General features: G+C 40.1%; 1 protein-coding gene across 2 annotated transcripts in view; it reads right to left on the bottom strand.

Moving 5' to 3' along the window:
* Positions 1–19,734, bottom strand: part of RASA1 (RAS p21 protein activator 1) — a 57,199-nt gene extending 37,465 nt beyond the window's left edge. The window contains exons 1-3 of one of the 2 annotated variants that reach the window (XM_085042532.1): positions 19,126–19,734; positions 2,742–2,891; positions 133–268 (exon numbers count right to left, since the gene is read on the bottom strand). In XM_085042532.1, the coding sequence (XP_084898658.1) occupies positions 133–268; positions 2,742–2,891; positions 19,126–19,502 (663 nt within the window). In that variant the 5' untranslated portion in view covers positions 19,503–19,734. The remainder of the gene's footprint in view (positions 1–132; positions 269–2,741; positions 2,892–19,125) is intronic. The other variant, XM_085042533.1, reaches the window with a different exon arrangement.
* Positions 19,735–21,883: the final 2,149 nt, after the last annotated feature.

Here is a 21,883-nt window from a genome sequence, read left to right as displayed (position 1 = left end):
CCATATGCCCATACAAAACTACAAGAAACTTTCTAAAAAGAAAAGAAAAGAAAAATATGAACAGTGAATAAAGTTACAAACATTTAAGTAAATTAGTCTTCAGAATTTTACTGTAATTTTTTTGTTACTTGCCTCTGGAGGTGCTACTGGAAATAAGAGCTTTTCCCCTTTCAGCAAGCAGGACACATGACTGTAATAACCAATCAGGTCTGAGAGTGAAGCAAAGCGACGCCCACCAATGTAATAATCCCCACACATGGCAATAATCCTATTAATAAAAAAAAAACCAAACACACAGAAGCTTGACATTAGAAAAATCTTTTGCTACCAATTTAAAAAAAGTAGATTTGGATCACATTTAATTCTTAAAACAATGCCTATATTCAGCAAAATGGAGTATTACAGGCTCTCTGTAAACATGTAAATAAACCTAATAAATATTTTACCAGAATTACATATATAATGTATGATCTACCAGTTTTTTATCTAAAGCAAGTGCTGATTGACAGAAAAAAACAGTACATTTGTCAGAACAAAATGAAAGTAAAAGGAAAAAAATGGAAGTGTGAATGTCATGGAAAACTACGATAATGCACTAGTACACAACAGCATTATTACTTGTATCACACAGAACATACACCTTTTATGATAGGCATAAATTTAACAAAGTAGTAAAGTATTTTAACAAAAAATTACCATGCTTCAAGACTATGCAACGCAAAAAAACAAACACCAGCAAAAATTAGTCACTTTGTTACAGTTAGTCCAGCATCCATATTAAAAGCTAAGAAATTACTTTGGAATAATCAAAGTATCTCCTTAAATTCAATTTAAAAATTTGGTATCCAATGGAAAAAAGCTTACACAATCATTACAGCAATTTAACAAAACAAAGGCCTATTACAAAACTGTTTATTATTTTTTTCTTTAAGGTTTGTGTTTTTTCTTAAAGAAGAGATTATTTAATGCATAATTTGAATTAAATTATTTCTCCCAAACAGTAAAGTAACATGCATGCAAAGATGAATCTTGAGAGATTAAATCCAAAGCTAATAAGGATATAGCACTGCAAGGGGAGTCAGAAAACAATGCCAAGGACATATGCTAGATCTTTAGGTACATTTTCTGTAAGCATATTTTCTTGACAAATCATTCAACAGATAATAGATTCAAAATTAGTGTTTCGGATTATTATTTCATCAAGCTTAAATGAAACTTTTCTTCATTGGACTAAGTTAGCAAATACAGAAAGACTTCTGTAATCACAAAGTCCACAGGAAAAGAGTAACAATAGGTATTTTCTCTCTATATATATATGTTGTATCACTCTAACTCACCAAAGATATAACACCACAGGGAAAAAAACATTTAGTTTTGACACAATCCTATGCTGTGGGAACATGTATATCTGTATACAACTTTCAAGGGACAGCAAAAGAACGTAAAGAAAGATGCTTTAAGGATTGAAACTATTTTGAGGATCCTTCCCCTGGGAAATTGGAAATAGCTATTTTCTACTTGAGATGCCAGTAACACTTATATGGTGTGCATGAACCAACAGTCAATTGCCTGACACTGTCTTCAAAAGGAGAAGTTATTACAAATAACCCAAATCTTCAAAACAGCACTAGAAATAAGTTTAGGAACAGTTTACTTTTCTGCTACTGCTATGCAGGAACCAGCTCACAAATGAGTATCAGTACAGCAGAAAAGCTGAAACTGATAGTTCAGATGGCAAGATGCAAATATGAGGTACTATCTGTGCATCATACTGTCTGCACTTAAGAGAACTGTACCTTTATGTCAATGGTACATCAGGACCACTGAGTCACACTTCTGTAACACAGCAGATGCAACCAAAACCTGCCTACATTTACAAACCATGTGCATAGAGGATCATAAACTGGTATTCTGGATAATTCCCACTTTCAGAAGTTGAAGAATTTGCTTTGGATTTGTTTGTTACCATCAAGCCAGCTGACATAGTTTTTTTTTCAACTGCTGAAGAAACATTTGCTTTCCTGTTTTGTAAAGAAAAACATTAAACAGCAGTACTCCACTTACTGACTAATGTTCAAGTTTTTCTCAAAATACATCTCATTTACACCAATGAATAACGGAGCTTACCAACGCACACTATTTGACAATGGTAAAATAATCCTAGTTCCAACTCCGGATAAAGAGCCACTTGTATTTCAAAGAACCAATTCTAACACATGCTGAAAGCTGTTTCCAGCAAACCTTTTGTTTATTAAACACATAATCTCTTTGTGATTTTCAGTTTGGGGGTTTTTTTTGGTGGCTTTTTTTGTTTGCTCCTTGGAAAGTGGGGGGGGTGTTTGTTCATTTTGGTTTTGGTGGGGTTTTTGTCCCCTCAAAATTAAGGAAGCAACCAGATGTGCTAGCACTTTAACTGCGCCAACTGCAATGGTTACTACAGAACAGACAAAACAATCTCCCTCACTGACTAATGAAACCTCAGTGTTCCTTAGTCTATTCAAACTACTTTAGACAAGCTTCTCTATCCAGACATTTTTGGTTTCCTCACACTTCTTCATCCTATAAAGCAATTTTTAAGCAGCATGTTTTAAAACAATTAAACACAAGTAAATATCTCTACCACAAAAGCGTATAGAGTAAAAAATAATGCATTATAATACAATCATTGTTTGTACTCTATTGTGTTCTGAAACAAAAAATAAACGGACCACATTATTGAAAATAAAGCATTTAATTCTCACCTAAAATGATTGACATTTGTTTTACTAAGGAATGAAAGCACAAATGAACCTGGTCTCCGATCACTCTCACGAATAAGGTAACTTCCAGGTTTTCCCGCTTGTCGAAGACGTTCTTCTGCAATTGTTCTGTCAAGTTTTCCATGATACCACCTGAGAAAAAGAGTAATAATGTGTGTCCTTAGAACTTAAGGGTTTTGCTTATTCTCACAGAGTAGACCTATGAAATGGAGAAAATCATTCAGTCAAAACTGATACAAGTCCAAAGCTTTGTTTCAAAGCCATCACATTGTTACAAGCTCCACCTCCTAGTTTACTTATTTCCAACAAACAGATTTTTAACACAGCAGAGTTTTTCAGATAACATGCTTCTCCCAAGGAATGACCCTGAGTGGCAGAGGCTATACATATCATCAGTTTTTATCTCCTCCCTAATTTGCTTACTTTAAAAAAACAGAAACAAACAAGACTGATCTGACTTGAAAGACCCTTGTATTTATAGCCTACACAGACTTCAGTTCAGGATGCGTATTTCAAAAGCAGAAACTAAGAAGTGAATTCTATGAGCTTGTTCCTCAGCTGACAGAGATGATGCTGCAGCAAAGCCAGCAGTGAACTGGACAGCAGTCACCAGGCCACCATCCAGCCCCAAAGCCATCTTTCCCAATCACAATTTGCACCCTTATCAATCAAAACTCAGAGCCAGTGCATGGCGAATCACAGACTGCATAACATGACAAAGGAACACTTTAATCTACTGTTACCATTCAAGCATTCAATCACCTTAACTCAGCTTATATACACAGTCTTTGACAGCACACTTGTTCTACTCCAGATGATCAAATATAACTTTTGCAAAAACTCAGTGATTGAGAGCAGCTTTCAAAAACAGCCATTGCCCTCAACCTTCACCAAGCCAAAGCATGTTCCAGAGCTATATATTACAATAATTCATTAGCTCCTCCACCTAATTTTAGATTATTAAAACTTTCATTTTTTTACTCAGAAATTGTCAGCATCAAAACAGCCACTGTTTCAGAGAATTTAAGTAATTCACCATTTCAGATTACATGCCATTTAGTTTTAACAGTTCACAAAGTCTTGCAAGGTTCACAAACTTGCAATTTAGCAAAGATATGTAAATGACCTCTTCAACTAATATATGCAAAAGTATCAAATATTTCACAGCACAGAGTTTAAAAAAAAACCAACAAAAAAACCCAGAAACCCTTTTTTTTCCCTGCAAAATGGAAGCAAAAGCTTTGAGAGCTTTTATCAGAAAAAAAAACTAGATTGACTAAACCAATAAATACCCTTTCAACAGTAGAAGGAGTGCAAGCATGGATATTGCTTACCCTGGCAACGCTGGGCTCTTGCTAGTATTGGTCCCTTTTGCTTCTTTTCCTCATCCTGATCAAAACAAGTTAAACTAGTAAAAGCACTGTTGTGTCTGTACAACACTTAGAACTTCAGACTGCTGCAGGCCTAGCTACATTACCAAGATCCTGTATCATCCCACTCCAGAGAAAAGCAGCCTGGTGAACAGAAACCTGTCATTCAAAGACAGTCCACAAAGAAATGGATCACACCTTCCCTACCAAGCGGGTCCTTCAGGAAATGAAACAAAATCAAGACAGTCGATTTTGAAGTGACTTGGATGAAATAGTCTGCTCATCAGTGTGCACAGCAGAGCTGAAACTTGAGTGAGTCTGTTCCCAACACATCACAACTGGGCAATGCTTTCCTGGATAGACTGACTTTCAAGCAGTATAAAACTCCACAGAGACCCAAGAAACTTTCCTGATCAAGAAACCAACATTCCATTTAATGAAATCCATTTTAAACAAACAACTGGTTCACTGAGCTTTTATTTGTTCCTATTTATCACCCACTTGAGAAAAGTAATCTTAATTCTATTGAGAGACAGATTGCATTACAATGCCGAACTTACAGAAAGACAATTTCAAAACGGAGAAGGTGGGGAGTTTTAATAAGAACACAGATTACAAAACAAAAAAAAAAAAAAAAAAAAAAAAAAAATTCAAAGAGTAAACAGAAAGGCAGGATCATATGCAAAAAAAAAATCTGTAAGAGACCAGGATTATTAACAACAATAGCACAAACTCAGGTGCTCCAATTTTCCAGAAGCTTTGAACAAAAGGGATACTCTACTTGCACGTGACAGCAATATATATATTGGTATATCCCACATCCCGGAGATCACATTCTCTAATACTGAACAGGCTATATATATTTTGTCCCATTCAACAGTTTTATATTAAGCATACCAGAAGACATTTATTACCTGGTAAATCATTTAAAGGAAGTTTTGTTTTCTGAAATAAAAGTATTAAATTAATTTTTGAGTGTGATTAAATTCAATGTCACTGAGCCCATATGAAATGTTAACTTCTGGTAGAAAAAAACCACTGTATTTTACAGCTCATTATGCATTTGTGTAATGCACCAAATTACTCTATAGTACTAAGCACAGAAATAAACACTAAATTTAATACAAACAACAGTAAAGCAGTCAGTATTGAGCAATGATAAAAGAAAACAGCTCAGGAGACATTCTCAGGAAGCCTCTGTAGGTGGCACATATCTTTAAAAAAACAGGATACACACTTAAATGCAAACACTTAAGTGTAACTGGTACGATACCATTACAGTATGCAAAATGGTTGTCAAGAGATAACTGCATTTTTCCAGAGAGCAGTTTCATCCATAGACAAAAACAGTTTATTCAAGCAATAAACCATCCAGGAGTGCTGAAGGACCTCACTCTCAGAAGTGCATGTTTATTATTCATTTTGCTATCACTGGTCTTCAGTATCATAGAAAGATGCACCCTGCAACTTTCCATCACCATCTTCAAGGACTTTGATAGCAAACAGCAAAGACTGTTTTACAAAACTGCAGTACTCAATCTGATCTAAGGATATCAAGTGCTCAATTAAGGAGTGACATTATATATTTTAACATTTCTCCTATGTGGTTGGAGAGTTTTTTTCTTGCTTTGAAATACATCCATAGATCAATTTTTCTGTGAGTACTGACTAATCCACTGAGTACTAATGAAAGATCAGTTTACAAAGGGAGATCCATCCAATAGTCAATGCTATCCAAAGAAAGTATAACAAAAATAAAAAAACACAGTACTAGCCATACTCCTAATTTCATCAGAGAACAGAGCTGCAGAACACTCTGGAGGATACAAACAGGCTATGAAATGAAATAAAGCCAGCCCCAGATCCTTTGCTTTTAATCTTCAATCAAGTAGGTATCTGAGTGAAGCCTGAGCCCAGTATTTCTGCAAAAATACATCCAAATAAGCCACCTCTCCCTCTGAGTTTTCTGAGTCAAGATCTACAACTTCAGTATTTTGCAATCAAAACAGCTTCAAGTGTAATGTTTTCACTCAGAAGCCAACACTAACCACAGATTCTTAATGGATGTACAAGGAGTTGCTATGTATGGGGTACTCAAAGTTTCATGAAAGTACTTAAGGTTTGGATAGGAAAATACCACACAAAAAACCTGCCTAGCTGTTGATTAATATGAAGTTGCCAAGTGACTGCTACTTACAAATGCCTGCACTCAAAACTCTCAGTCACTACCACTTAGACATACGTCCTTCATCATTGCCAAAGACAAGGTCCCTATAATTTCTAGTCAGTCACCCCTGTTTGTTTGCCTAATCCTCTCTAGGAACACTTCTCTATTTCTAACATTAGCTTTGCATGTTTTTAAATGCTAACAATCCACTATTTTCACTGTGCTTTGAGCAAACATAATTTAGTGACACTCTGAATCACAGCTAGTGCTCTAACAATACAGCTGCTGTTATGACATGCATTGAAAGCAAGTAGCCTTGTAAGCGTATGTTATAAATAATTCAACTATTAAATGTCCTATCAATTATAGATCACAATTCAGGTGGTTATTTCTGTCACCACCTGTTTAACTTGCCTGCTTTAAGAAACTTGTGTAATTGTTCATTATTTTGACTCTAAGAGAATGCCAAAAAAGGCTTCCATGTTTCAGAAACCAGTCAAAACTGTGCATGAAAATACTCTCATCAGCCAGTTTAAATCAAAAGCAGCACGTCCAAAACTCCAACCCTATATACCACAGTTTAATTACAGCAAGCAAACAGAACAAAGATACAACATCACAAAGAGCTTCTATATCCACACAAGCAACATACAGGTGTGCAGAAGAATGGTGCTTGTAAGACTGCCACACTGAGTGGCTGACAACCATATACCAAGTCATGAACCTCATGGAATGAGCTGCACAGCAGTCAGCTGTCAACTCTGTTCCACATGCAAAGAAGACACCCCTAAATTTTGCCATCCTCCAAGAAAGATGCTGGGTACCACACACCCAGTCACACTAGCCCCATTAAGCCCAGCCAGCCCTTTCTACTGTGGGAAGGAATGCAGTTACACTGCATACCTTTAGCAAGTTCACAGCATAGTTACACAGCTTCTGGCACCCAACACGGACACACCACAAGGCCCGAGCAAGGAACAAGCCACTCACAAAGAGGTAGCAGATGGTGAATCTACCATACAGAAGGAGGCAGCTGCTATTGTGTGAGGGATTGTGTCACACTGTACAATCAAATCCCTTTATTTACATTTCCTTTTCACATGAGGAAAAAGCAAAGCTTTGCTGCTCCACTAAAGGATTCTGTTCTTACAGCACACTGCTTTCATCGATGAAATGAAAGCAGGTAAAAGAGAATGCAAGAGGAAGTGCTGAAGGGAGTAAAAGTGAGTTTCAACTCAGTAAAAATATAGATGTTGATAACAGCTGTAGACCTCGCTTATTCCATCTAGAAAAAGCTATGGTTCACACGAAAGAGTAATCAAATGCCACATCCACTTCACTCAAGGCTCATCTCTACCATACAACAGTACTTCAAGAAAACCTGCAGTAACAACAGAGAACTCGTAGGAATCATGGTCACAGCTCCATTAGTATCAATACAGATTCTGCCTTAGTGTCTTTCACACATTACAGATTCTTGTTGCGACCACAGACTATGAACTGTTTCAATTAGAGGCAAAAGACAAAGATTACTTTGAACTGGGAAAATCCTCTATTTCAAAAGGCACACAAAAATCTCAAAGAGTTTCATGAAGACAAAGGAGAAAAAATTACACCAAAAATACCCTGAATTATTATTTATGTGCTTTTATTCTGTTAACATCATCCATCAACCATCCTCCTCTCAAGTCTTCCATCTGAAGCTTCTCTTGAGGGGTGGTTCATGGTGATGGGGATATGCCACAGTCATGTGTGCTGAGAATTGTCACTGTTTGCCCCCGGGCCCCATGGCTCAGGGGATATTGTGAGAGGTGTAAGCTCGGCCCGGTATCCCGCAGTGGGTAAGGCCGGGGCTGCCCCTTCCCTTTGGCAGTGGAGGAGAGCGACTGCATGGGTGACGGAGCGAGCATGGCCGGCGTAGGATATTGCTGCCCCAGGTTTTGGCACTGCGACCAAAACCTGCTTACTTGCTTCACTGCTTCTTTGCTGCTCGGGAGCCCAGAGCCAGTGGCTCGGGTGCTGTCTGAGGCCGCCCGGGAAGGTCCCGCGCTTGCAGAGGAGCGCCCCTGCTGGCCACGACACGGCGTCTGCACCTTCCCTGCCTCGCTGGAGCCCACTAGTGCCCTCTGCTGGTTGCAAGGCAGTCATTGCAGCTGCCGTCTCCCCAGAGCCGGCAGCCCCCGGCCAGCTGTCATCGTAACTACACCAAACGGGAAAAGTTGTGTGTATTGGCTAGTAAAGAACTGTTATTTCTTTTCCCATATTTTTGCCTGGAACCCCCACAATTTTTGAAGTCACAACAATTTGGAGAGAGAGGTTGTTTTTCCATTCCAGGAAGGTTTTGACCTTCCTTGGCAGGTATTTGTCTTTTAAACCAAGACAAGATTCAATGCTCCTATTCACCGCTGAAGTTTCACGTCAGTCTTACAGCTTCTCTCAGCCTAAACTGCATTCTCAGTTTTATTATTCTTATCTAGACCCTGTCTTTTAGCACTTTATTCCCCATTTCTGTTATATCTGTAAGCTGTGATACTGTCTTTATGCACATAATTTATAGAGATTAAACTAAATTTCAGTTAGATTTTACTAAATTCATCTTCTTCTTCCATCTTGTTATTATCAATTTTTGACAAGTCTTTGCAGTTCTCCACATCACAAAACTTTGCTACCAGAAAAAGATCTGTAAATACACTACAGTGTATTACATCTCTAAGGTAAGCAGTTGAAATTAACTCCTAGCCAAGTAAGTGTTCTTTGTCCAGTGCACATGACACTGAGCGTTACATGCTGTTCGAGGAACATGAGAGAGGTATTTCCATCGCTTCTGCTTTCCAATGCACTTTTCTAAGAGGCACTGAAGCATACCCACGTACACCTAACAAAGACTCATTCTACTTTTCTCATTTAACTGTTCCAAAATCCCTTAAAAATGTACCGGGGAAACTGAACTATGCTGCCCTGCAAGACTAGGAACCAGCCAGCTAACATGGAAAGTCACCACCATAGGCACCCTTTGGCACACTAGCTGTGTCAGCCTGTTAACTGTGGGACTTGCACACACCTCCCCACCTTGCCCATACCTCCAAAATAAGCCATTAAAACTTTTTCAGCAGTTTATGTCAGGTCTGAACTACAACTAAATGGATCAACCAAAAACCTCAGTACGTCTTAACAAAGAGACTATGAAAACCTGAAATAGCAAAATAAGCATACAGTACAAAGAACAATATATTTAAATAACTTCACAAAGGGCAGAAAGGTTTCAATTGCTGTAGCAAGCAATGCCATAATTTTAAAAGAGACAGAGGTGTGATGACAGCATACTATCCAACATTGAAAAGACTTACTGCCCATCTCATTTTTGAGATACCCACAAATAAACAAGTGAAACACAGCTAAAACTTGATGAAAAATAGCTCTTGAAACAGCCGGCTTTTTTCTTAGAATCAGATTAGGAAATGAATTCTGGAGCTCTAGAAAAATAGCTCTTGAAACAGCCAGCTTTTTTCTTAGTATCAGATTAGGAAATGAATTCTGGAACTCAATAAAGGCTTTAGCTAGAAACTTTCCATTTTTACATCCTTTACATCTGTGCTCTCAGGTCAAAAAGACCCCTTTTTCTACTAGAACTAAGAAAAAGTTCCTCTGAAACCATGCTAATGCTGCTACATAAATGACCAGATACTCTTGACAACAATTACAGAATTTCTAAGATGTTGTTCAGCTTGTCCACCATTACCCTCATTGAATGTACCAGAGGCTCCTTCATCTTCCTCATCCTCTTTGCACCCCACCTTCTCCACTCTCACCTTCTCCTGCAAGCTGGTTTGTTTCTCTAGAGAGATATGTCACATCCACAGATTAACTGCTTCTATAATGACAAAACCCTGAGTTATTTATAAACCAGAAATCAAAGCCTCACCTGAACTGAAAGATGTCCAAAACTTCCAACATGCGCTAGGAACAACAGCAGGGGAACACAACCTAGAATACAACCCATATGGCACAAATCTAATAGTGTAACATTAAAAAAAAATTGTGTGTAAAACTGAGAAAAGCAAAAACACACCTGTTTCTAGGCTTGAGTATAGATCGAAATTACTGCAGAAGCTTGGTAACATTGTGGTTTTAGAGGAATAAAGACATTTCTCCAGCATCCTTTTTATTTTATTAAGGAATAGAAAGAGCAACCAAAAAAAAAATCCACAGACAGTTAGAAAGCACAAGAATATATGCAAGAAAAAAACTGAGGAAAAACGTGGTTTGAATAAGATAACGCAAGCAATTCCTTAATGTTCTGTTTTACTGAAGTACCCAACCTTGAATCTTGTAACATCTCTGGTGTTAACCCTACTAACAGATGGCAATACTGAGAAGAAATTGACTTATGATTACTCTTAAATTTCATAAACAGAAAATATAATGCAATTTATCTATAAAATAACCATACAAAGCCTAATGAGCCATGAACAGAATATCCTTCATTATGGCCAAACTACATACTGATGCATGATTTTATGGAAAGCAAGTGGTGGACTCAAAATAATAACCATAAAAAAGATGATGAAAAGTTCAGAGAAACATCTTACACAAATGTATACATAATTACTATATGATTACTAAGTTGATTATCAGAAGTCAGCCAAACCTAGATGGTGATCATCCCACTACAACTAGCTGTGACGCTGCAGCTGGAGTACTGTGCCCGGTTTCGGTCCACATAATTCAAGAAAGATGTGAACAGACTGCAGAAGATCCAAAGGAGGGACACAAAGATGAACAAAGGGGCTGGAGAACATGTCCCGTGAGGAATGCATGAGCTAGGCATCTCCTCTCTGAAGAGGACAAGGCTCAGGGGCATCTCATCCCAGTGTTCCAGGAGATAAAATAATTCACTGAAATCACCTCCCTCAGTAGGAAGGAAAACCTCACTGGAGCTTTTCACACTGTGACTGGACAGGTTGGTGGATAGTCTCAGTTATAGTCCCCTTCCCACAAAAAGTCGGGACATAAGAAGTTTCAAGGTCCATCACAATCTGGGCTGTTTTATAGTTCTATGATTCTATATATTCCAACCCTGATGAAACTTGATATTCACAAAAATGGACAAACCATTAGCACTTGAGGATGAACAACTATTGGTATTTCAGTTTAGCAAAAAATGGAACACCAACAAAAAAAAATGATTTTGTGTGAAGTTGGCCTGAAAAGTAGCTCAAAATACCAAAATGTGAACATGAAAATTACTTTTCTGGGTCTGATCTTCGTAAGAAACAGACTGTTAATTCACCGTAATTAATTCACTGTATACCTGAAGTGTCCTGAAAATCTCAATACCCCATTTCTGAAATATGAGTGGAGCTTTGAAATTAATCTAGCAGCACTGGATATATTTATTTGTACATGCTAATAATTATTATAAAAACATACCCTAGAAGTAAAAGCTAGGTATTTCACACAAATTATTAAATATTTAAGAAGCATTGTCAGCTGCTTCAGAATTACCTTTTTAAAGGCAAATTCCTGAGCTTTTACCAGAGAAATTAAGATACATGTCTATAAAGAAAGTAATGAAACATTATTTTTGCCAACATACAAACTTCTTGTACTTTCATTAAAAATCTTCTATTAGCTACTGTCCTGACTTTGTTCCTAAGTAATTAAAGCAACAGCTTTCAGCAAATAGGTCCTATAACATGGATCCTCAGCTACTAACAGTATCTTTATACATATAGATAGAACCATTTGAGATGAGGTAAGCACTGGGGGTCACCTAGCTCAACCTCACCCCCCTCCCACCCCCAGCTCAGGCAGGATCAGCTACATCTGGTGGCTCAGGGCTGTGTTGTGTTGGGTCATGAACATCTTCAGTGGTGGAGACTCCAGGACCACTCTGAGCAATCTTTGTCACTGTTTGATCACCTTCACCATAATAAAAACCACCACACACACAAAACAACAAATAAACAAAAAAACCCATTCTGTTGCATTTGAATGGAATTTCATGTTTTTCCATTTGTCTCCACTGCCTCTTGCCATGTCACCTCACACCACTGAGGTCAGTCTGGTACTCTAATCTCAACCCCTCCCATAAGATCTTTACACTCACGTCTAAGATCCACTCAAGCATCCTCTTCTCCAGGCTCAACACTCCCAGCTCTCTCTGCTTCTCTTTACCTGACAGATGATCCAGTCCCTTCATTACCTTGACAGCCCTGCAGAGACCTCTCTCAAGTAACTCCATTTCTGTCTTGTACTAGCAAGCCCACCACTGAACACAGTATCCCAAATGTGTCTCACCAGAACTGAGAAGAGGGGAACAACTGTCCCGCTCAAGCTGCCAACAACACTCGTCCCAATGATGCCCAAGATACCATCAGCCTTCTTCACCACACAGGCACACTGCAGCCTTTGTTCACATCCTCACGCCCACGTCCTTCTCTGCAAAGCTGCTTTCCAGCTGTTTAGCCCCACCAAGTGCTTGGTTTACTTCTCCCCAGTGCCAGAGTTTTGTACTTCCTTTGTTTAACTACATAAGATCTCCTGCAGCCCCATCCTCCAGTCTGTCCACATCATTTTGGATGTTAGCACAGCCACGCGGTGTTTCAGCTACTCCTCTCTTAGTTTTACATTATCTGTGAACTTGCTTAAGATGTATGCACTCTGTACCAGCACCCAGGTCACAGCATTGGCCCCTGGAGGCACCTTAGGGAATATACCACCAGTGACTTGCCTCTATCTGGATTTTGAGCTGCTGACCACCATACTCTGTTCCCAGTCATTCAATCACTCTGCTACCAGTCACTCGATCAGTTTTCAATGCACCTCAGAGTTCCTCTACCTAACCTGTACACTGTCAGTTTGTCCGTAACAACACTATTGGAGACAGCGTCAAAAACCTTACTAGTAAACGCTCTCCCTTTCTCCCCAGTTCAATGACCATATCACAGAAGGCTCTTAGGTTGGTTAAGCACAATTTTCCCCTTATAAATCCATGGTGACTACTCCCCACCACCTTCAGCACTAAATATGACTTAAACCTAGACTCATTTAATAACAGAAATTTCTTCTGTTTTACTATCCAGTGATAGAGCAGGTATTTTACATAAAAATAAAAACTACTAAAGACTACCTTCAGTCTTTACACAGTATGTAAAGCAGGTCAAGTACACAAACTCTGTCAAGCACTGGTAACATTTTTCTGGTACCTACCGTACTCTGGAGGGACACTGAGGAATCCACCTTGCAATACCTGTGCACAGCACAAAGACTATGTTAAAACAAGATGCCTTCTCCTGCCTCCTATTGTGCCTACTAGTGAGAAAGATATGGTCAAATAGAAAACCCAAATCTATTTCCACTTCAATCATCCTTGTTTCTCTGAGCTTTCCCCCCCCCCTTCCACCAGCACTTTGCCTGTCCGGGCTGAAGGTTGAACTCTTAATTCAAATTCAAATTGTAGGTAACAGCTCTGGCCTGACAGCTTATCAACTAAGCATGCATTTGAAACCAGCACAGAAACCTTCACCCTGGAGGGGTCTTTGGGAGTCCCCAAAGACCACCATGACATATTAACGACTTCTGAGAAATGATTTGTACAACCACTCCTATCCTGAAGAATGTAATAAATATTCATGAATTTTACCTATAACACTGTGTCTTTGGGGTACTGAGGTGTGTGTTTGGTGGAAACAATTCCCACACAACTGGTGCATCGAATAAAGCAAATACCCACTTCTCTGACTTGGTCTCTGAAGTGTCTCTGGGCTCAATTTGGCCGAATCACTAGTGAGACATACAACGAGATGCTTGTTTTGTTTGGGAGAAATATGAAAGAAACTAGAAAACTACTATGGAAGTCTTAAGAATTTATGCCTGAATCAAAAGATGGAGTCCTACGCTGAAGAGACCTATGCCCTTACTGGAAAATTTGTGTTCCTCCTCCCTCCACAGCCACAAAACATTTAAACAAAAAAGGTGAAAAAATACAACACAATATTAAGCTTCTCAGCGGGGTAGGCCAGCAGATGAACTGCGAAAGTCCCACGCTGATATTCTGGGAGTCAATGTATGACACAAAATAACTAAATAAAGAGCAGGTCAAGAGACTCTAGTCACTGTTTGAATAAAATCGTATTATCTGATGTTAACCAGGAATATTGACTAAGCTACTGAAAACTCATCCTCAAACATTTCCTTGCTTGAATGCTATCCTACTTCTGGTTTTATTTATCTGAAGCTTTCTTTTACCTATGTAACTAACACACTCAGTCTACTTACTGATTCACTTCCTGTATCAGGCTAGGTATGATGTTGTTCTGCTGAGTTTAACCACTCATTTGAGACAGTGCTTCTAACACTGCACATCTAGCCCAAAGTGGCCCCAACAGTACACTATCCGCCAATTTGAGAAAAATAAGGTGTTCTCTTCCATACAGAAGAGAAACTAATGAAGAGATTCACTATCTAAAAAAACATTCATTGCTAACTAGATTAACTGCTAAACAAAAAAACCCTCACACACTAAAATCTATTGACATCACATTTCTTTTTTTTTTTTTTTTTATGCAGTACCTAACTGAATGTGCCAACATTATTCCTCCCAGTTTCCAGTGCAACAGATTAATTCATCACTCTGGAAAAGGGCTTTCTGCCATTATTCAGAAAAATATTCCTTTTCATGAGCTACTGAAACAAGTGCTGCAGAACTCTAACCTTGCCACCTTCAACACTCATGTGAAGATACTAGAACTTCATTCTATATTCAGGCAGAAAAATGTTCTACTTTATTGCAGTCCATTCTAATTTAATATTTCCCTACCCATCTCTATCTTCAGTGCTTTTTCTTATTATTACATTGCCTCAAGAAGCACCAAGAACGACTGTAAGAATATATCTGCTTTGGGCAAGATTTATTTTAACCAGACAGTATTTTGACAGCCTATTTAATTTTGTGTGGTAGATCACTTTCAAGTTGAAATGGGTTTCCATTTCAAACTGACAACCACTGCTGAAAAACCCCGTGTGAAAATGGCAACTTTGCTGCAATACTGGAATTGCTCCTGCAACATTAATGCAAAACTAGATCTAAAATAATCTTGTCAACTGAGATTTTGAATCAAATTCATAACTGAATCAGCATTCATTCATTAAATCCAAAGGCATTTCCTTACACTATCTGAGCCTCTGTCACTGAGCTCTGCAAATGGGGTAGAATGCAAGGGAACAAATGAACTAAAACACAGAGTTGTGTTTTTCCACTTTATTCCCTAGTACCCTGTGCCTCCCACCTAGCATTAAGCTGCAACATAAACACACTACTGCTGTGCTCCAGAAGAATGAAAACACATACATACGCTGAACAGACAAGCCTCAAGTTAGTTCCACCCCTGATCAAAGATTAAAAAAATCAACCCTACTGGGAGATTTTGAGTTTGTGAATAAAGAGATGGTGTTACATGCTACTATCCTCCCACTGCTTGAAAATTTAAGAAAACACACTAAGAGAAGACATATTCCCCAGACCTCCCTGAACAAGCTGTATTTACAACATCCTGATAGGAAGTGCCGAACCTGCATCTGCTTCATTTCCCATGTCTCCATATTAGTTACTGTGAAAGCCAGAATGTCAACTTCACAATACTTAAAAGCATGCTCATTTTCAAAAAAGCATCTGCCTTAACAAGACAAAGATGGAATTAACATCTTTATGGCCTAAAATTTGGGAGACTAGGAACTCATATTTTGTCTGGTTTGTGTTTGGCTTTTTTGTTTGCTTTGGGTTTGTTTTTTTAATTTGTAAAACAAGCCAGGAGAAGAAGTGATAAAGTTGTGTCTAAGTTCATGGAGAATGCTTTATTTTATTTTATACTTAAAAGTCTGATCTAAGATTGGAGATTGAACCTGGAAAAACCAGCAGCAACATCTACCAGATATTTCTCTCTGGAGAGGGAGTAACCACTCAGTAAATTCTAAAATGCAATGCAACTGCATCCATGGGAAGGCAAAGAAACCTAGTGAGTTGTTACTATTATAAGAGAAATAACACCTTTTCATTCTTAGAGAGGAGAATTGTAATTTTGTATTATGGTAAGGGTAGGAGAGAAAAGCGCTCTCAAATTTCTGATGCACACAGAAGATATTGCAAGCAATTAAGACCAACAAAGCCATGTGACAGGATCATGGAATTATCAATCAAGCCACCCTGCATTCCTCCTATTAATTAGGAGGAAGTGGGAAAGGATGGAGCTGGCAAGCACATTTAAACAAAAGGAACTGCAGTTCTGCAATCACATCCAACAGGAGAAATTTAATACAAGCTTAAATTACTGCTCTTGAAGACTCATGTTGGACCTTCCCTTATATATGATAATGGATAATACTAATCTGTGGTTTTGGTAACAAATCAAGAGTTCACCTCTAGAGAAGTAGATGGTGTAATTGCAAAGAAAGGGCATTTCCGAAATAAAACAGCGGGACTGAAAGGATAAAATTTACTACTGACATATGCCAATTTTATGACTTAACTGAGAATGGTAAAAATCGATGCTGCATAAACAACTGATGCTTGTTTATGCTGATGGTATAAACAAGAGATGAATGAAAGGGGAAAAAAAATCTTCTAAATCATCAGCCAACTTAAATATTGTATGGAAAAGTCACACACCAAAGATATAAATTACGAAGAAAAAGATTAAGTGTTTGGAGGTCCAAACTTCCAAATCAATTTCTAAACATATTTTACTTCTTGTCTGTTCCAGTATTATGTTCTTCAACAGAAGAACATTTAACTACGGACCTATGCCCTGATCCCATAAAAATACACGTTCCCTTTGAATATGATATGTAGCCTTCTCAGCCAAAACAGATCAGGGCTTAAGTTTTCCCCTAGCCTGTACTCCTTGCCAGAAACCTAACATCCTTTTGTGAAAGTTAACCATGATGCTTGCACATGGTTATGGTATTCCACAAGACAATATTTTGACTGCAAAATCCACTCAGAATTCTAACTGTGGTAACAAGTAATTTACTATCAAAAACCAATTACTCATAAATAATTGCCCTGCTTTCCAAAAATATTGCAAATAAGCTTGATTTTTGGCTTTTTTCTCAGTTCTCTATGGAACTTAGTCAGGTCTGACAGAAGCACTCTGAACTTTTCAGAGAGAATAACCAGAAAAGTAAAATCCTGTACTTCACGTGCTTGGCGCACAATCCCGAAGAATTAACTTTGCTTTTTATTTGCTTCAATTTCCCACGTTTCTTTCAAATCTGCCTAATCTTATTTATAGCTCATTAGGGACTTCAACAAGTTTAAGACTATTCAAACACTGTCTTCAGAAAACAAGGCCTTAATGTTTACAAACTTTCACCCAAAGTCCAGAAACTGAAAGGATAAAGGACTGCTAGAAAGCCTGCCAAGGCTAAAGGGATTAATTTAAAAAGAAGTCCTATTTTCCAATTTTACGTCCTGCTGAAATCCTGAAAGTATGTGACGTAATGCAGAAGCTAACACTTGCCAGTCGAGTTATGACAGAACAGAAAAAAAACCAAAAAATAAAAATTCAGATAGATTTTTAGGTTAACTTTCTGACCTATCTATATATCTATCTTTAAATACAACTGTATATTACCCCCTAAATTATCCACTATACTTGCCAGCACTTCAAGAACAACGTATTTATATAAATGATACTGATGAAAAAAATTAAGCCTTTGAAACAATTTCATTTTGGGGAGAATATGATAAGAATATGGAAGGAAAGGTTTGTTTAATATTCTAATACATGTCTTGGAAGTGCTTTCCATAAACCTGCAGATTTTTCTCCAGTGAAATCCCAAGATTGTGTTTAGAGTGCTTACTAATTACATGGATTCTATGTAACAGCATCTGATCATATATTTCACACAACATAAACACAGAACTAGTCTGCCTCTAGTGAAAGATTCTTTCAGTTACCAGCACTGCAGGAATCTAAATTAACCTAATGTATGGATAAATACAATAAAACCTAACTATAAGTTTACAGTTTATTACCAATGTCTCCTCTCTCCAAGCATAACCTAATTGAAAACAACTTTAAATTGGCTGTGCAGCAAGGCAATTAAAACATTTATAAAAATATCCCTCTGTTAACACTTTGAAACTTAGAACTTATTTTAATTCATATTAAATCCACGGTTCAAGACTGCCTGAATTTTTAAAAAGATCAAACATGTGGGCATTACTTTGGCTATGTCTATGTATGAAATGAAAATATAAGTTACCTTTTTTTTTCCAGTAGAAAGCAATGCAATACAAAACGATGACACGACATATAAAGTATTTTATGCCATGGATAGGGGTTTTTATCTATTTAAAGAAATTAATTTTATGGCTTTAATGGGAATGCACTACCAGTGACTGGAAAAGTTTCCCCAACAGGTAGGTTAAACCACAACCGGAATAGCTCACTCTTCCTGGCAGCCCGCAGTATCGCCATGAAAACTTGCAAAAAACTAACTCAAGCGCCTTTTTTCCATAAGCTGATCCCACTCAGTACCGGAGGACCAGCTCCCGGTGCAGTGGAAGGAGCCCGACCTCCCTGCTGACGCCGCTCACGCTCCCGGGTTGCGGTGGGCTGCCCCTCGTCAGACCCAGGGCAGTGTCCCAGAGAAGTTCCTGCCCGAACGAAACAGGAGGAAGGAGGGAAGGCGAGAGGGTGGGACGCAGAACTTCTGCGGGACGTCCAGCAGACTTTGACACACATCTTCCCCGGGCAGCGGTAGGGGCCCGGGGGTGCGGCACCCGTTCTCCGCAGGCACCGGGGCGGGGGCAGTAGGTACTCACTGGTTGGTGGGGGGCGCGTTGAGCGGAATGGCCACCTCCTCTTCCTCGTACTCCGGACCGTCCAGCGAGTCGCCTTCGTCAACTGTGCCCAGACCCCCGGCCACCGGGGGCGGCGGCGGCGGCAGCGGGGGGAAGCCGCTATCGGCAGTCCCGGCGGCCGCCAGAGGGGCGGGCCCCGCGCCCAGCTCCAGCAGCCCCAGCACGGAGCACAACGCCGGCCCGCCCGGGAGGCCGCCGACCAGGAAGGGGCCCTGCGGCCCTGGCGCCCTGCTCCGGCACACGGCGGGACAGTTGCCCAGCTCCCCGGCGGCGGCTCCCGCTGTCCCGGTCAAAGCGCCAGAGCCGCCTTCCTCACCCGCGGCCTCTGCCGCCATCATGTTGAGCCTCGCCCCCCCCGCCGGCTGCCTCACGCCGGGGAGGAGGCGACAAAGGGGCTCCGGCCCCCCGCCCCGCCCCGGCGGGCAGCGGAGCCGGGATGCGGCCGAAACTTTCTGGCAGAGACGGGCCGGGAACAATGCCCGGCTGGGCGGGGGCTGGGCCGCTCCGCAGGGCCCCGCGCGGCTGCCTCGGCCCGCGGCCGCCCCAGGGAAGGACCGCCCGCCCGGCCGGGGAGCTCCGCGCCTGCGCGGCCCTTCCGCGCCTGCGCGGGCGGTGCGGCCCTGGCCGGGCTGTGCGGGGCCCGGGCGCGGAGGAGGGTGGTGTGTGCGCTGGGGAAACAAAGGGCTCATTACGCGTCCGAGGGACGGGAACGATCCCGATACGAGCACTGGAACCCGCTGTAATCCTGAACCATTACACTGAATGACCCAGCACCAGATCCAGACGCCTCTTGAACACCGCCAGGGATGATGACTCTACTGCCTCCCTGGGGAACCTGTTCCAATGCCTCACCACCTTAACAGAGAAGAAACGCGATGGTTATTGTGGGTTCCTTCCAATTCAGCTTATTCGGTGTGATTCTGTGTAATCTGAAATCGCCAGTCTCTGATTCCCCTGGTCCTGTGACTGCACGCGTAGCAGAGGGGAACAGTTCCCACCCCACTACACCCTCCGTTCAGGTACTCCCTTCAGGACAAGAGGAAACCGTTTTGTCAAGGGAGGATTAGACAGGATATTAAGAAAAGTTTTTCACTGAAATGGTGGTCAAGCACCGGAACTGACTACCATGGCAGTGGTGAGCTCGCCATCCCTGGAAGTGTTCAAAAACCATGTGGATGTGATGTCTGGGGACATAGTTTAGTGGTGGACCTGTCAGTGTTAGGTTAATGGTTGGACTCAATGATCTTGGTGGTATTTTCCAATCTTAATGATTCTGATTGTATTCTAATAGTAAATTTTAAAAATGCGTCATGGGGTTAGTGTTACCTTGTAAGAGGTGTGACTCCATTGCTACTTTACTCTGTATTTACCTGAGATTGTATTTTTTTCATGTTACTCAAGCCCACAAGCTCTCAACCCACCCTTCAGCAAACCTATACCTTTCTTCATCATCAACCATTTTTATCCCTTAAGTGGGTTTACTTGGAACATCAGTTTCACTTCACACCTAGGTACCTCTGGGATCAAGGAGACATCATGTGATTGCTATTACTAGGCAATACAATATGTAGATATCTTTTGAGGGTTTTTTTCCCCAGAGTTAAAAAAGCTGACGAATTGCAGCACACTGACACTTGCACGTCTCTGTACAGTTCTCAGAAGGCAACTAAACATTGAGGTTTTCAAAGTTTTGCATTAGCCAAAAGTATTAAGTGAATTTTTCCTGAGGCCACTAAAACAAACTACTGCCCTCACTTTCACAGCTCTCAAGCACTTTTTTCTCTTCTGAAATTAAGTTTCATATCTTTCGTTCTAAGGGCAAATTCTGCTTCCAAGTTACACTACTAAAATATGTGGAATTATACTGGGTTTGTGCCCAGGGTCAGTAAAAAGAGAAACTGTCTCTAGCCCTCAGTTTACACCATCATAATGCATCCATTCGCTGCCATTTTTCTGCTTTAAGAAATTGTAATTTCAAAGAACATTGTAAGCTGCTCACTCTGTGGGTTTCCCTTTCCTGCTGTTTGCTTTCCCTCACAGATTTCTAAACAAAATAATTCTAATACAACCTTGTCGCTGTGGTAGCAGCAATAAGCCTAAATATAGAAATGCAGTGTAAATAAGATTACCTTTATGAGGCAAGCTTTTATAAGTGCATCCAGGGCAGCAGTGTGTCTGTGGGGATGTGGGGACTAGAAAGACAGCTGTGCTAAGAATTTCATGTAGGAAGGGGTAATATGTCTATGACACTCTTTTGAGCATTTTATTTTGGGGAGAACAGTTTTAAACTTGAAAAGGATTCTGCGGAGAAAGAGCTCCTAGTAATATCAGCTGAGCCTCTCCACCCCTTACAGACCTTTTCTGTTCACTTTGCAGGCGAAGTTGGCATCCCAAGTTGCTTGGCGCTGCAGGTTATACACATCACCTTGTGTCATTTCTTAAGCCTTGGAAGTCGATTCCCTCTTGGGGATCATGAAATATCTCGGACTGCAAGTGACCTGTAAGGATCATTATGTCCAACTTCCTGCTTCTCTCGGGACTACTCAAAACTATAGGTACAAGCCTTCATGGGACTTTTTAAAAATGGATAAATTATGAATAAAGGGGCAAGTGTGACAATATTTTTCTTAATACTTCTTGCGATTCTGCAAATATGTATTTTTCTGAAATCCCTGGTTTAAATAACACTAGGTCTTCATCCCTGCTGTGTGAATGGTGT

This window comes from Lichenostomus cassidix, chromosome Z (assembly GCF_008360975.1).
Source record: "Lichenostomus cassidix isolate B80296 chromosome Z, HeHo_3.0, whole genome shotgun sequence".
Taxonomy (NCBI): domain Eukaryota; kingdom Metazoa; phylum Chordata; class Aves; order Passeriformes; family Meliphagidae; genus Lichenostomus; species Lichenostomus cassidix.
Note: the sequence above shows the minus strand (reverse complement) of the source record. Positions and strands in the feature narration are given on the sequence as shown.